The following is a 17,700-nucleotide window of genomic DNA, read 5'->3' as shown; positions in this document are numbered from 1 at the left end:
TGTAGGTACACGCATTACTTCCTAGAAAAGTATTTCATATAAGACTAGTGAAACCCGGGCATGGTTGTTTGTGACTTTCACTGATTGTATAAAAATATCCTTCGTTGGAGTATCAATAATAATTGCAACAAGTTTCATTAAAACACAAAGTGCCTCCATAGATGATGTTCCAAGCAATCTGTGAGAACGGTATTATTGACAGTCTGAAGCTCCAAAGATAATAGTATTAGAAGGAACATACTTTTATCGATTTACTCTGGGTTTTAATATAATTGAAATAATCATAATTTAGATGGGAGAGTGGACGCACAAGTTCACACGGGGAATTGAAAAGTCAAGTTTGATATTGAGTTTTGCGCCATAAATAATGTTTGGGGCGTTTTAGCGTTTGGATCGTTTTCTTATCCAGGGAATGTGATTTAAGGTTAATCAAGTTAATATTAGAATTTTTACGGCCTGGAGGATCGGGTATGCAATGCGGTTGGTTATTTGGGTGTGTTTTTAGACTTGTAAGTAATGGTTAATTTATTTTGTAATTCTGCCAATGGTTATGTCAGGGTTAACAATCGTTTTTAAAACAATTAAAAAAAAAACCTTAGAACATATCTCAAGGTGCGTAGCGCATTTACGTTTTAGATGACTATGATCTCCAGTAACCACCGAACACCAGGTGGGCTGTGAGCTCGTCCACCCATCTAAGCAATATAATTTTTTTTTAATTAATTTAGTAATAGTTGATTCGGGTTTCGTGGGTCGTGGTCGTAATTAAAGTTACGCTTATATACAGTTTATCCTTGTGTTTATTAATTTAATATAATATTATTTCTGACTTTTCATAAACTTTGCAGCTTTCTTCGTTTCGGTCTACTAAGATCTATTACTAATTCGTCAATATTTGAATTTTATGTAACTAGCGGCAACTTTTTTTATAAATGAAAAAATCTTGACTTTTATCATAGAATTAACGCTCTATATTTGTATATCAGCATCACGAGGTCTGTCTGTTTGTTTGAGTTAGATTTTTCTTCGCAATAAGAGGATCTTCTTTATTAATAATCCATCAGAATAACTCATTGGTATCTGGTTTTAAATCTGGATTCTGTTTTTGAACAGAAATAAGGTAACTCTCTACAAAACTTGTATACGCCCTGTTCCTTGCTGGATGTCTTGTTCTCTTCAATGAAACGATTTGGCTCGTATTTACAGGTTTATTAAAGATAAACAACTGAAGAACAAATAATAATGAGGTTGAATATTGTAGTAGATAATGTATAGTATGTAATCGTTAAAGATGTATACGCGTTCGCGATCGCTTGATGAAGTGAAGCTCGGTGGTGGGCGAGAATAAAACTTGTTTGGAGGGGGATTTAGAGATCCTTAACATCCTCCGGGGCCTTGGAAGCATTTGCTTCCAATGAAGAATCTTCTGCAGTATCCAATAGAGGACAAAGATATCGAAGTCCACGCCGATACACGCCAGTCGAAGTTTTGATTTCGGCTACTCGCACGATATTGTCCTTTCCTGGAAATAGGTTGATGACTCGACCCGTCCGCCATTGCATCGGTGGAATATTCTCGTCCTTCAGTAGAACTAAGTCACCATTCTGGATTGATCTTGCTGGTACGCGCCATTTGTGTCTTTGCTGTAATTCGTTCAAGTACTCTAGCTGCCATCGATTCCAAAAATGTTGACGAATCTGCTCCAAGTGTTGGTATCGGCTCAATCTAGAGGTACTAAGTTGCATGTAGTTAGGTGATGGCAACGACGTCAAAGGTCTTCCAATGAGGAAGTGTCCGGGAGTCAGAGGAGCAAGGTCATCAGGAGAGGAAGATAAGGGACATAAAGGCCTGCTATTGAGTATGGCTTCGATTTGATTAAACAAAGTAGCTAATTCTTCAAATGTGCAGTGAGTGTTATCGAGAATTCTTTTCAAATGAAATTTGGCTGATTTGACTGACGCCTCCCATAGACCCCCGAAGTGTGGTGCATATGCCGGTTGAAATTTAAAATCAATCCCTTCACTAGAAAGGAATCCACCGACGCCATCAGCATGAGAGTTCACAAATTCTGTAATCTCTTTGGATGCAGATACGAAGTTTCTGCCATTATCGCAGAAAATCTCCTTCGGCTTACCTCGGCGAGAGATAAAACGACGCAACGATAATATGAATGCCTCTTTGGTGAGGTCGCTTACGGCTTCTAAATGCAAACATTTGTATCTGAGGCAGACAAAAACGCACATATAACATTTCGATATCTTACACCCTCTACCCTTCCTATCAGTTATTAAGAAAGGTCCACAAAAATCAATACCAGCACTTATAAAGGGGAAGTCAGGATCAACGCGTTGACTGGGTAATGCGCCCATCATAGGTGCAAGCATCTTAGCACTTGCCCGCCTGCATACAATGCATTGTCTCACAGTAGCACGTGCCAGATCTCTGCCCGCTATGGGCCAGACGAACTCTCTGACAGTGGACAGTAGTAACTGTGGGCCAGCGTGCATAAGACGTAAATGTTCTTGCTGGAACAATAGTTTTGTCAATTTATGCTTCGCATGTAGTAGCATAGGATGACGTTTGTCGTAAATCTGACAAGAATAGTTTAAACGACCACCTACACGTAATATACCCTTATCATCAATAAACGGGCTTAAGGAAATTAAAGGATTGTTCGGACTCAGCACGCCTTTATTATCGATTGTGGCTAGTTCAGCACTAAAACTATCCTTCTGAGCTAATCTCACTAAAGTTTCAAATGAATTGATGAGCTCATCAGGCTGCAATATACCATTATTTTTATTGGGTTTGTTTCTGCAATTTAAAACGAATCTTAAAATATATGCACAAGCTCTTTGCAATATGCGCAAATTAGAATATCTATCAAAATGTATTAATGTCTGTATCATGTTTTTAGATGTGTTCACTAAATTAATCTTTATTTCCGGCAAATCATCAGTGGGATGGCGGTGGTTAAACAATGCTGGCCACTCATTTTTGCTTTCTTTCAAGAACTTTGGGCCGTTCCACCAAAGATCCATCTGAGGAGGTGCAGACACATCCAAACCTCGTGAAGCTAAATCTGCAGGATTACACGACGTTGGCACATGACGCCACTCAGAAATGTCAGTCGATTCCAAAATGGTACCTACCCTGTTTGCCACAAAGGTTTTCAGTCTATCACATCTCATACTCAACCAGGTCAGCACAATAGATGAGTCAGTCCAAAATATTTTGTGGGAAATTGCGCATCGCAATGCGCGACACACAGCACTCACCAACTGTGCGCCCAGGACGCACGCGCATAGCTCGAGTCTTGGAATAGTCATCGGATTCACAGAAGCTACTCGAGCTTTGGAACATAACAAGCGTACGCGCACGTTGCCTTGCGCGTCGTGAGATCTGAGATAAATGCATGCTGCGTATGCAGACTGCGAAGCATCGCAGAAGCAATGCAGCTCTATGTTAATCGACTCGGGACATAAGACATGTCTAGGAATTCGCAAGTGTTGGATTTCAGACACGCTGCAAAGAAATGATTGCCAGGCTCTGCTTATGTCGGCGGGAACAGGTTCATCCCAATCGATTTTAGTCAGCCAAAGTCTTTGCAGTATGATTTTAGGTTTAATTGTGAATAAACTCAGCAATCCAAGAGGATCGAAAACTTTACATGAATCTGATAAAATTGATCTTTTGGTAGGAATATTTTTTGTAATTTTGTAATTGCTAGGAAAGCTAATGTAATCTTCGTTGGGGTTCCAACCTATCCCTAAGGTATGTGACGATGAACTAATTATGAGTTCACGTTGAACAGACTGCGGCTCGATCAAGAGAGATGGTATATTGGAACGGTACTTACGTAGATTGAAACAGCCGGCTGCTAATGTACTCTCTACGGTTTTTTTAATATAATGTAGCTCAGTCTCACTGTCACTTCCGGTGAGCATGTCGTCCACCAGGAAGTCGTTCTGAATAATATTTTTAATTTTAGGTTCACAAGAGTCCTCGCCCAACTGCCACAGACAACGTGTGCTCAGGAAACTTGAACTAGAAAGGCCATAGGTAACTGTATTGAGCCGCAGTGATCTCAGTGCCTCCGTACTTGTATCACGCCAAAGTATCATTTGCAAATCGCGGTCATTGTTTTGTATTTGTACTTGTCGGTACATCTTTTCTATATCAGCTGATATTACGTAGGTGTATTGACGAAATCGAAGCAAAATGTTAAAAAGTTTATCTTGTATATTTGGGCCAACCATTAATAAATCGTTTATGGAAAATCCAGATGTTGTCTTCGCACTACCATTAAATACGACGCGCAGCTTGGTTGATTCGCTAGATGGTTTCAGTACCGCGTGGTGAGGTATAAAATAAGATTGCCGAGGAATCAATATCTCCGACTCAGACAAGTGGCCTAGCACAGAGTATTCATGTATAAACTGCGAATATAAATTTTTAAGGTCACTGTTTTTTGACAAACGTCTCTCCAATGACAAGAACTGGTTTCTAGCTAGTGTGAATGAGTCGCCTAAGCAAGTGGGTTCTGAAACTAATGGCAATCTCACACAAAACCTGCCTTCATCATTACGATATGTGTTAGCAACGTAATGATTTTCACATTCTCTTTCTTCTTCTGTTTTGAGGGAATCGTATTGAGGTACTTGCTCAATTTCCCAAAACTTAGCTAGTTGCTCATTAAGAGACCTATTTGAAACTCTCGACTCGCGCGATTGAATAAAAGCATAATTACAATGTATAGAATTCTTGTGATTGTTTTGACTGGTTGAGATTGGACCGGATAATATCCAGCCTAGTTTGGATTTATGCATAACGGGCTTGTTGGTTCCTAAAGAAATTTGTCGCGGTTCAATTAAAGTCCAAAAAATATCGGCTCCTATTAGTAAATCAATAGGTGCCGAATAATTGAATTTAGGATCTGCGAGTTTTAAATGAGATGGAAGTTGTATTTCTGAAATATCTACTGTCTTATTAGGTAGGTTGGTTGTAATTTGAGGCAGCACTAAACATGAAGTTTCAATATTATAATCGTTACACTTTGAGGCCAACACTATGTTGCAACGATTCAACGACTTCAAGCATGTGTTTTGATTACCAATCCCTATAATGTTTAATTTAGTCGGTAAAGAACTTAACTGTAATTTCAATTTTAAATTCTCTGTAATAATGGACGACTGACTGCCGCTGTCTAGAAGTGCACGAGCCGTGACATGATGTCTTGTGTTTGGATTGTATATTTCGACCATCGCCGTTGAAAGAAGTACATTTGATTTGGAACCCACTGACATACTGACAGCGCTATTGCACGTAGCCTGCTCACCCTCAGACCCCGCCTCGGTTGTCGAGCTTTGTGCTTGAACGTTGGATATATTTGCAGCCTGAGAATTATCCCTATGTAGTAGGGTGTTGTGAAATAATTTGCAAATGTAACAAGGACCTAACCTACATTGTTGTACTGAATGCCCCTTGCGTAGGCAGTTAAAACATAGTCTTAACCTCACCACCTCGGCGGTCCTGTCAGCGATTGATTTTGCCAAGAAGGTCGCACAATCATATAAGCGATGATCACCACCGCACAGGACGCATATGGAAGTCGACGAGGAGGAGGATTGGCCAGCTGAAATCACAAATGATCTTGTTTGAGGCCGTTGACCTTTGCTCAAATCGAAGGAATTTAGCGGACGTTTATTAATTGAAGCACGCTCTGTCCTATTCAATTGTATTGATTCCAAAATATCGGCTCGAGCTTTCAGGAAACAAAAAAAATCTTTAAGAGAAGGTGATCTCTTGAAATTGCTCCTGTGCTCCTCCCACTTAAAATTAGTGCTACTATCGAGTTTTGAAGTGACCAGATGTATTACTAGCGTATCCCACGACGCCGTTGGTTCGCCCAGGGTGTTGAGAGCCCGTAAGTTTTTCGAAATGTGATCGATTAAAAATTTCAAATCTTTAGATGAATCGCGAGACACGGGCTGAAGGTTACAGAGCGAGTTTAAATGATTGCTTATCAGTCGCTTTTCGTTGTTGTATCTCTCGCAAAGAAGTTGCCAGGCTTCATCATAATTGGCAGAACTAACTTCGAGATTGCTGATGACGTGAGCAGCCTCTCCTTCAAGATAAGAGTTGAGGTAATGAAATTTATGTACTGATTCAATTCTGTTGTTGCTGTGGATCAATGAAGTAAAAGTGTCTCGAAATTCTAGCCATTTAAAGTAAGTGCCGTCAAAGTTCGCAATTTTTATAGTAGGCAATTTGAAGCCTGATATATGTTGACTTGGGTTTGAACAATTGGAACAAATCTCAGAATTCGCGGGCCTAAAGTCCTCGCGTTGCGTCTGATTAACCTCCAAAAATAATTGAGTTTTTGCGATAAGTGATGTAAAATCTGTCTCAATATCATCTCTTATATCTAGTTCAGCTTCTAGATTAGCAGTGTTCATTATTTCTATCTGCGTCTGCAATTCATCAAACTTGGAAAACATTTCTCTCAAACTTTCATATCTTTGATTAAGCATACACAAATCAACCTGCAAGGTCGGCTGCGTTTCTGAGATCTTATTAAATAAATTTTTATATTTAGTAATGCGACCCTTGACGGAACTACGACGAGCGTTGAGTTCCTTTAATGTGCTTACTGTGCTTGCACTGGGGACATCTAGTTTAAGACTCCCGATTGGCGAGATAGATCTCTCAGTGTGAGACATAATGGCAAAGGAATGAGCAATACAAAATTGAAAGCAAACGAGAAAAATAAATAAAATTAAAATAGAATGTTACGTAAATTATGCAATCCGGTCAATGCCCTCAATTAACAATGGGTCAAGGTCAGCGCAGTGTCTTATAAAGTGTAGTCGCCAGATGCGGGAACGAACGGCTTTGAAATGACACACGTAGTGCGACACGAAGCGTTTACTGGAATGCAGAAATTGAACTATTCAAAACAAATGTTATGATTAAATGAATGCGTATGATGAATAATTAAATGTTAAATTTTACGCTTGTTATTAAAGAATTATTTCGAAATGTATTGTAACAACTCGTTGTACTGCAATCTCAGCGTTAACAAAATGTAATATTATAATAATTTGCTGTATTTAATGAAGTATTGATTACGAAATGATATTTGACTTTATTAATGTGTAATAATCAAGTTTTGACTAATGTATTTCACTCTTAGTTATTAAGATGGAGGTAGTTTGTTAAAGTTTAAAGTACATTAAGCTAACTTTCGTTCGAGTCTAAGGCCTATGGATGAATTAATGGATGATTTATGATGAGAATAGATATAAATCAGGAATGGACACTTCCCTGCTGTTTGATGTTGATCACGTTCATCACGTCGAGGTCACCAATGTTCCTTGCTGGATGTCTTGTTCTCTTCAATGAAACGATTTGGCTCGTATTTACAGGTTTATTAAAGATAAACAACTGAAGAACAAATAATAATGAGGTTGAATATTGTAGTAGATAATGTATAGTATGTAATCGTTAAAGATGTATACGCGTTCGCGATCGCTTGATGAAGTGAAGCTCGGTGGTGGGCGAGAATAAAACTTGTTTGGAGGGGGATTTAGAGATCCTTAACACGCCCCGTCATGACGTATGCAAGCGTAGTGTTCGCTCACGCAGCCCGCACCAACTTGAAATCCCTTCAGGTTATTCAATCACGATTCTGCAGGATAGCCGTCGGAGCGCCTTGGTTCCTTAGGAATGTGGATCTCCACGACGACCTGGAGCTCGACTCCCTTAGTAAGTATCTACAGTCGGCATCGCTGCGCCATTTTGAGAAGGCGGCACGACATGAGAACCCTCTCATCGTAGCCGCTGGAAATTACATACCCGACCCAGTAGACCGAATGGTAAACCGTCGACGTCGCCCAAAGCACGTCATTACGGATCCTCCTGATCCATTAACGGTGCTTTTAAGCACCACAAGCACCGGTCACCGTCCTCGTCGAACCCATCGCTTGCGACGAAGGGTTCGACGAGCGAACTAACCCATAGACACAGCCCACTGAGTTTCTCGCCGGATCTTCTCAGTGGGTCGCGTTTCCGATCCGGTGGTAGATTCTGCGAAGCACTGCTCTTGCTAGGGTCAGTGTTAGCAACTCTCCGGTTGAGCCCCGCGAGCTCACCTACTAACGTTAGGGCGAAGCTGAAATAGCCTCTCAACGCTATCAGCATAGGTAGGAAAAAAAAAAAAAAAAAAAAAAATCTGTTTGTTTGAGTTAGATTTTTCTTCGCAATAAGAGGATCTTCTTTATTAATAATCCATCAGAATAACTCATTGGTATCTGGTTTTAAATCTGGATTCTGTTTTTGAAAAAAAAAAAGAAGTCGAAATTAGTACTCAATGAAAGCCGCAAAGCTTATCTTGGATACATACGAATCGAGCTCGCTAATGAAAGCTTTTCGATGCTGCGGCTGGATCGGTTTCACCAATTACTCAGTGCTGATTGGCTGCTGCTACCGACTTTCGGTCATGCTAATCCGGATTGAGTTTTGTTTTAAATGACTCGGGAAGAACTTAATCGGGAAAGAAGGAAAGGAAAAATGATCTATACCTTATTGTTTGGCTGAAATAAAAATTTTGAGGTATCTTAACTAAAATATCTAAATATTTCAATTCGTATGTGAATGATCTCTGATTCTTATTTAGGATTAGGATCCATTGCAATAGTTACAGAAATTATAATTCCTATTCGGACTATACAAAAAAAAAAGGCGTGTCCATGTCTTGAGAAAATCGCATTAAGTTTTTTGTAGTGTTCCAATAATAGTTTCTCTGATTATGATGTCATTTATTAGGTACATTTTTTTAAATGGTATTTTAAGTACTCTTTTTAAGTAAGTAAGTACTTTCAGTACTTTTTAAATATTTGCGATTTATTCTTTTGATAGAAAAATATTCATTATTATTATTATTTATTACCTAGATGGGTGGATGAGCTCACAGCCCACCTAGTGTTAAGTGGTTCCTGGAGCCCATAGACATCTACAACGTATATGCGCCACCCACCTTGAAATATAAGTTCTAAGGTCTCATAGTTACAACGGCTGTCCCACCCTTCAAACCGAAACGCATTACTGCTTCACGACAGTAATATTACTTGAAATTATGACTGGATTTTCATGCATGCTATAGTTGAGCCAGACTGAGTACCGCTAATATGACGTATAGTGGAAAACCATGCGTAGGTACCACCCTACCTATTTTGATCACGAAGTAATCATGTATTCCAGTTTGAACTTTACAAAATATATTTTTTTTATAGCTTAGATGGGTGGACGAGCTCACAGCCTACCTGGTGTTAAGTGGTTACTGGAGCCCATGGACATCTACAATGTAAATGCGCCACCCACCTTGAGATATCAGTTCTAAGATCTCAATATAGTTACAACGGCTGCCCCACCCTTCAAACCGAAACGCATCACTGCTTCACGGCAGAAATAGGCAGGGCGGTGGTACCTACCCGCGCGGACTCACAAGCGGTTCTACCACAAGTGTGTATATATAAGTATATATTTTTATGTAAGTTTATTATGATATAGTACCGTCCAGTTCGCTTATTCCTCTCTCTGTAAGGTAGCCTGGAAGAGATCGCTTTCAGCCATAAGGCCGCCAATTTATGTAACCGACTGTTATTTGTTTCATTTGCTCACTCTGTACATATGGTGTTAAATAAAGTGTTATTATTATTATTACAACAGAAAATGCGATAATAAACCATTAAAGAAATTATTATTACTAGTGGTCGCCTACTGGTCGAAGTTCGACCAAAATTATTAATTCGAATTAAAAATTTGAACATTATAAGGTTCTATTGTCAATACCATAGAATATACATCAGTATATCCATACTATAGAAAAAACAATATTAAAGACAAACAATATTAATCTATATTAGACCGCAGACTTTAACAATGAACAAAAGAGTATATAATAATATGTGTGAGTGTATGTCAAATACATGGTAGTGTGTGTAATGTTTTTTTTGATGGATTTAATGTATTTTTTATGCATACTTTAAAAATATTATCATTCTGCACTCCTTTTCTATATTCTCTTATAAGTGTGAGATATTTCATACTCCTCCGTCCGCGCATTTTTCGTAAAAAGGGGTACAAAGTTCTTGCTTCACGTATTAATATATAGAATTATTTAATGTATTTGAGATAGAGTAGAGACATTTATGTTGTTGTCTATGTTTCAGATAATTAGACATTTTTTAAAGAATTGAAATAAAAAAGGTTTTGTTATATTCTATTTGATTCCGGGACCCTAAAACATGATATCTAATTCTGACAGCTTTCTTAATAACACTAGAGTTTTCAGCCTATCCACTGGTAGAAGCAGACGATAAATCAAAGTCTATAAACTTTCTTCTTGTTAGTAAAAATTCGTAAGGATGGCCTTAGCTAAAACAATGAAAGAAAATATAAACTTTTAAATTCAACTTTTGAATGGACGGTAAATATATTGAAGATTTGAGTTCGTTAGTACGAAATTCGAAATTATTTTGAACATTTTCATAAAGACTTCCTTCTTCTTAATTCTCCTTCATTCTCCTGTGGCGTCTCCACTAAAGATCATTTGCTTGTAAATTTTTCATCAAGCAGCTTGACTTGCAGTCATATTGACAGCCTTGAAGACTGAAGGTAGAAGACAAAGGTGTACAATGTACAACTAATGTGTGTTTCCAGTGATGTCCTACGTTTCCGAAAGACCTTTTTAGGAAGCTTTGTGTCATTTTGTGTTCAAGCTTTGTGAAGCTTTGTGTTCTCGTCCAAAATCCCTCAGTGCCTGAAGACAAAGGTATACAACCAATGTATCTTACCAGTGATGGTTTACGGTTCTAAGACGTGGTGCTTCACAAAAGGAATTTTCAGGTAGCTTAGTGTCATGCAGCGACCTATGGAGAAGCCTATGCTTTGTATTTCTCTACTAGACCGAATCAGAAATGAAGAAATCCGTAGGATAAGCATAGTTGCTGATATAGGATTAATAAGCTGAAGTGACAGTGGGCAGACCACATAGCGGCAAGATCGGACGGTCTATAGGGTAGAAAGATCCTCGAGTGAAGACCGTATACTGACAGTGTGAGACGGCCACCTACCAGATGAACCGACGACATAATGAGAATTTGAAAATTTTCACTGGTGGTAGGACCTCTTGTGAATCCGCGCGGGTAGCTACCACCGCCCCGCCTATTTCTACCGTGAATCAGTAATGCGTTTCGGTTTGAAGGGTGGGGCAGCCGTTGTAACTATACTGAGACCTTAGAACTTATATCTCAAGGTGGGTGGCGCATTTATGTTGTAGATGTCTATGGGCTCCAGTAACCACTTAACAACAGTAGGTCTGTGAGCTAGTTCACCCATCTAAGCAATAAAAAATATGCGAATACAATGATATTTAGTTTTAATAGAAATGTCCAAATTCTAAAGCGTCTGACGCAACGCTAATCTTTCCTGGAACACGGAGAAAATTCGAAAATATTCATTATTAAACTCACGTAAACAGTAAGTTTAAACAAAAATAATAAAGATAAGCGTAGACTCGAGGCTGATATCAATTGAAATCGTACCTTTCTTACAAATAAACCTTCAAGGAATGAACTAACAGTCGCTGGGAATGAACGAAATGTTCATTATTTTATATACGTTACACGCGTTTAGTCTAAAATTACACAAGGAGTTTTTGGGGCATACTTTACGTACAAAACGTCAAGCCGTTTTATCTATACTATAATATTATAAAGAGGAAAGATTTGTTTGTTTGTTTGTATTGAATAGGCTCCGAAACTACTGAACCGATTTGAAAAATGCTTTCACAGTTTGGAAGCTACACTATTCCCGAGTGACATAGGCTATAAACTTTTTTGAAAAAAATTAGCGATCCTTACTAAAACTCCAATAAAGTAACCTAAGGTGTAAAAAAATTACCTAAAATATTCCTTACATCGCGAGCTCTGCGAAAAATATTGATGATAGATATAATGTACGACGACTTTGTAGAACACAATATTATTTACAAAAAGTGTCGCAATAGTATATGTCTAAATATTATAGTTATGCCACAATAAGTGTTCTTTTATTTAAAAAAAATTAAACAACGTCAAATATCGTTGAAATTTTTGTTAAAGACCCGAGCGGAGTCGGAGCGGGCCGCTAGTTTTTAATATCGACGCTTGAAAGGCAAACGTGACTAAGCGACAATAACTGCTTTGTACATAAATGATAGGCAATAACCATACTCGATGCGCAAAAAAAAAATATTTCTAGGTTTATTAAAATAGTTTCAATCCTACAGCTAGATTCGTTAAAATATTTTTTTTTCAGGTATTTCAATTTTAAATTAGTCTACTGTAAAGTTCACTTATTGTCGCCTAGTCAGTTCGTTTGCCTTTCAAGCGGCGATATTTACTAAAATAAAATAAACTAAATAAAATACCATAAGGATAATCCATAAGGATTGTTACTGGTGGTAGGACCTCTTGTAAGTCCACACGGGTAGGTACCACCGCCCCGCCTATTTCTGCCGTGAAGCAGTAATGCGTTTCGGTTTGAAGGGTGGGGCAGCCGTTGTAACTATACTGATACCTTAGTACTTATATCTCAAGGTGTGTGGCGCATTTACATTGTAGATGTCTTTGGGTTCCAGTAACCACTTAACACCAGGTGGGCTGTGAGCTCGTCCACACACCTAGGCAATAAAATAAAAAAAGGATATGGGGTTTGGTAACACTGATACACCATACTAAACGTGACTATGATAAGTCTTGTTGAATAACGATATTATTTTTACTATCCGGCAGTTAAGTGTCAAAGTCCTGGGTAGAAGATACTATATCTGCACTGACGAATGTGATAGCTTAACAGCACAGCATTATCAGTAAGGTTCTCTGGTATCTTTATGATGTAGATCCGAAGTCACAGCTGTACACTTCGCAATCATTTGACAATTTAGGTATGAAATTCTTTCAGTAATTTTTTTTTTATTGCTTAGGTGGGTCGACGAGTTCACGGCCCACCTATTGTTAAGTGGTCATCGGAGCCCATAGACATCTACAACGTAAATGTCGCCACCTGTCTTGAGATATTAATTCTAAGAAAGAAAGTTAATTGAGTGTCTTTTATTACTAAAATATCATAATCGCCCTACATGTGCTTATCTATACCTAGTCAGGTCATAAGTATTGTCACACAGTAAAAACTTTTCTTTTAGAATGCTGGCCACAAAAAAGTTCATTGAATTCGAATTTCGAATTGTTCATGAAAATAAAAATGTATACTTTTAGAATTTTAATCATTTTTAAATATGGAGTGGACGCTTAAAGAAGACCGTGTTGCAGTTATTGCGTTGCATCGTTGCGGTTACGCTTCAATTAAAATTTTTAACATACTGAAAAATTTGATTATAACCAAAATATTCGTTTATCGTACCATCAAACGATACAATGAAGACTCTAGTGTAGATGACAGGTCAAGAAGTGGTCGCCCTCGGTCTGTTAGGACTCCAGCAGTGATAAAAGCTGTGAAGGCGCGAATTGAAAGAAATCCCAAACGTAAGCAGAAACTGTTGGCCCTTCAGATGGGGTTAAGCAGAACCACGGTGAAAAGGGTATTAAATGAAGACTTAGGGCTTCGGGCATATCGAAGAAAAACAGGACATCGTTTGAATGCTCGTCTAATGGACCTGAGACTGAAGAGATGCCGCGCTTTGTTGAAGCGGTACGCGGGAAAAAAATATCGGGAAATTCTTTTTTCGGATGAAAATTTTTTACCGTAGAAGAGAGCTACAACAAACAAAATGATAAGGTGTACGCACACAGTAGTGAAGAAGCGAGCAACCGTATTCCGCGTGTCCAACGAGGTCATTTTCCATCCTCGCTCATGGTATGGTTGGGAGTTTCTTATTGGGGCTTAACAGAGGTACATTTTTGTGAGAAAGGTGTAAAAACGAATGCAGTTGTGTATCAAAATACAGTCCTGACGAACCTTGTGGAACCTGTTTCTCATACCATGTTCAATAACAGGCACTGGGTATTCCAACAAGATTCGGCGCCAGCTCATAGAGCGAAGAGCACACAAGACTGGCTGGCGGCGCGTGAAATCGACTTCATCCGGCACGAAGACTGGCCCTCCTTCAGTCCAGATTTGAATCCGTTTGATTACAAGATATGGCAACACTTGGAGGAAAAGGCGTGCTCAAAGCCTCATCCCAATTTGGAGTCACTCAAGACATCCTTGATTAAGGCAGCCGCCGATATTGACATGGACCTCGTTCGTGCTGCGATAGACGACTGGCCGCGCAGATTGAAGGCATGTATTCAAAATCACGGAGGTCATTTTGAATAAACTTTAGTGTCATAAGAATCTATGTTTTGTTAAGTTCATTTTGGTATATGAATGGTTACATAATGAATAAATTTGTTTCAATTATTTTACATTAAACATGTGACAGAATTTATGACCTGACTAGGTATATTAATACGTGAAGCAAAAACTTTGTACCCCTTTTTACGAGAATTGCATGGACGGAGGAGTATGAAATTTCCCACACTTATTAAGAATATAGAGAAGGAATGTAGAATGCTAATCTTTTTTTTAATTACTCATAAAAAATACATTAAATCAATGAAAAAAATCATTACACACACTACCATATACTTGACATAATATATATGTATCTATACAATATGTTTATTGTCAAACTTTTGTTATTGCTTAAAGTCTATGGGTCAAATTGAGAATAGGTTAATATTGTTTGTCTTTATAATAATTTTATTTTTATTTTTTTATTGATTAGGTGTGTGGACGAGCTCACGGCCCACCTGGTGTTAATTGGTTACTGGAGCCCATAGACATCTACAACGTAAATGCGCCACACACCTTGAGATATAGTTCTAAGGTCTCAGTATTGTCACAACGGCTGCCCCACCACCTAGGACGGAATACTTTTGTTTGTTTTAAGTTTATTTTATACCAAAGAGCTTAGGTCTTTTATTTATCGATTGAGGCACTACGAAGTCTACCGGGTCAGATAGTTGGTAATAAATTATCACGCGACATATTGTACGAGAAGTATGTCGCGATCGCTTGTGACGTGTTGCGTTTTGGCGTTCGTTGGTAATTCAATGGCTTCGCGGGCCCGTACATAAATAATAATGTTTGCGCTGTACCGTGTAACTTTATTATTTGTTTTAAAACAATGGTGTTGTTGTTCGGATCCTGTGTTTTGAGACTTTTTAATAAAGCAAACATTTTAACTGGAGTTTTTTTTTTATATGAGTGGATGAGCTCACCGCCGCCTGGTGTTAAGTGGTAACCGGAGCTCGTTGACATTTACAACGTAAATGCCACCACCCACCTCGAGAGACCAGTTGTAAGGCATAGATAATACACATAAATTAGTTATAGATAAGCAACTCAAGCTTGGAGAAGCTAATGGTGACTGGCAAGGTGAACGGAAGAAGACCACGAAGTAGAGGCCCGACACGTTGGACTGACCAGATCCGCACTACCCTCGACACCACAGTTCACGATGCTCTACACTCGGCGGCAGATAGAGGCAAATGGCGTGGAATGGTCCGTAATAAGCTCCTGTTGCGAGGAGGTGGTCACGACCCTCAGTATTGAGGAAACCGAAGCAAGAAGAAGAAGCAACTCAAGCACTCAACAAAAATGTTTACGGGCGTCGGCCACTAGATGGCTTCGCTTCGATTTGTTTCTCATTGCTCCTTTTGATAGCAATAACAAATTACCTATCCTATATATTTTATTTTTAATGAAGGATTTTGGCAATTTACAGAAACCACTAATTGATATCTAATCAATTTGTCTATAACAAATAAAGACTTGTATGATTTATTAGTTTTTATAATTTCTGTGTTTAGTTATACAATAATTAAATGCCTTAAGTTTAACAACATACAAGTTTATGGGCATTCACTACAAGATGTCGATAGTTTCCATACAAAAAATATATTTGTTTTAAAGTATCGCAGTTACAAAGCGCATGTTGTAAGGTCTCAGTTTTCACAGTACAACGGCTGCCCTGACCTTCAAACCGAAACGCATTACTGCTTCACGGCAGAAATGGGCAGGGCGGTGGTACCTACCCGTGCGGACTCACAAGACATCCTAACCGCCAATTCAGCAAGTTATAATTTAGCAGGTTTGATTTTATTATATTAATAGAGTTTAGGTTCGATAGATGGTACTGGTGGATATTAAGTGTGAAAAAGGTTGATTTAAAGGGTACGATTAGAATAATTCACGGCTTTCCTGGAGTTTGTTTGTAACCAGGGCTTATGGAGACCTCAGCCTGTTTCTTGGCAGAAATAATTATGTCCAACACGTACGGGCTGAAATTGAGTCAAATCAGCAGTATTCAAAATGGTAATAATGCAACAATCTGGTTTGAGAAGACGTTTGTCCAATGCAATTCATAATTGGATCTCAATATTGGCTGGCTTCATATTACTTCAATTAACGCCAGCCTTGCCGTGGGATAATTCACACGCAATAGATAAGAAGTGAAATGGACGGTGGAGTTAGTTGTTGAGGTCACTGACCCTTGACTTATCACGAACAATCAGCCATTAATTAAAAATTTAAAATTCAACCTAAACGGATATGTAACCTTTTTTGATGATGGCGACAAGCAGTGATTCATCTCAGGGCAATATATAGAATTTGATTTTAAGAACATACTCGCTTTTAGTGCGAGGCGGTCGTCCCGTAAATTTGATTTTCAAGCATATTGCACTCAAAGTTACAGTGAAGTCTACAAGTCGTGGCCTAAAAGATGAGACGTCTTGTGCATTCGTAACTATCGATGCAATGGTGTACCAATTTTTCTAATGAAATACGTACTTAACAAATATTCACGATTGACTTTTACGGTGAAGGAATAACATCGTGTAATAAAAATCAAACCCGAAAAAATAATAATTTGCGTAATTACTGGTGGTAGGACCTCTTGTGGGTCCGCACGGGTAGGTATCACCACCCTGCCTATTTCTGCCATGAAGCAGTATTGCGTTTCGGTTTGAAAATTGGGACAGCCTTTGTAACTATACTAAGAGCTTAGAACTTATACCTCAAGGTGCGCGGCGGCACTTACGTTGTAGATGTCTATGGGCTCCGGTAACCACTTAACACCAAGTGGACTGTGAGCTCGTCCACCCACCTAAGCAATACAAAAAAATACAAAATGCATCACCTGCGAAGGAATATAAAATTCGGGCACTACAAAAAAAGAAAATTTCTTCTTTGTTTCCCATGTCCGTAAGTTCTATTGAAACGGCGGACGAGACGCCCAGCAATATTGTCAGCGAATGTCAGCAATTCTCGGAGCTTTCGATTTGACAAGCTCGCGTTTTAGTGCTTTTACATTCATAGTCCCCTACATGGTACGAGCTACGTCTTTGTTGTTTTGCCTTATATGAAATTCACAATACCTTTATATCATAAGTGTGATGTGCAATAGTATTGCTTCGTGTTCGCTATCATGGTACCATCCAAAGTAATGGTAAACTACATATTTTAATCTTTATACAATACTAGCGACCCGCCCTCGCTTCGCTTCGGAAACATTAAAACACACATGAAACAAAAAAAAAAAAAAAAAAACAAAAAAAAAGTAGCCTATGTTCATCAGGGACAATGTCGGCT

General features: G+C 38.6%; 1 protein-coding gene across 1 annotated transcript; it reads right to left on the bottom strand.

Annotated features, from left to right (window-relative positions):
- Nucleotides 1-1,367: 1,367 nt before the first annotated feature.
- Nucleotides 1,368-6,810, bottom strand: LOC149500791 (uncharacterized). The gene is made up of 3 exons (XM_089735491.1): nt 6,796-6,810; nt 5,520-5,635; nt 1,368-2,525 (listed from the first exon to the last, which is right to left on the bottom strand). The coding sequence occupies exon 3, from the start codon at nt 2,505-2,507 to the stop codon at nt 1,368-1,370; it is 1,140 nt and encodes a 379-aa protein (XP_089591617.1). The 5' UTR covers nt 2,508-2,525; nt 5,520-5,635; nt 6,796-6,810.
- Between the last annotated feature and the right edge of the window lie 10,890 nt (nt 6,811-17,700).

This window comes from Bombyx mandarina, chromosome 19, assembly GCF_030267445.1.
Source record: "Bombyx mandarina strain Sakado chromosome 19, ASM3026744v2".
NCBI classification, from domain to species: Eukaryota; Metazoa; Arthropoda; class Insecta; order Lepidoptera; family Bombycidae; genus Bombyx; species Bombyx mandarina.
The sequence above is the reverse complement of the archived record's forward strand: the minus strand, read 5'-3'. Positions and strand labels throughout refer to the sequence as shown.

Excerpts from the sequence above, each read along its gene's own strand:
- LOC149500791 (XM_089735491.1), bottom strand. The coding sequence starts at position 2,507 with ATGCACGCTGGCCCACAGTTACTACTGTCCACTGTCAGAGAGTTCGTC.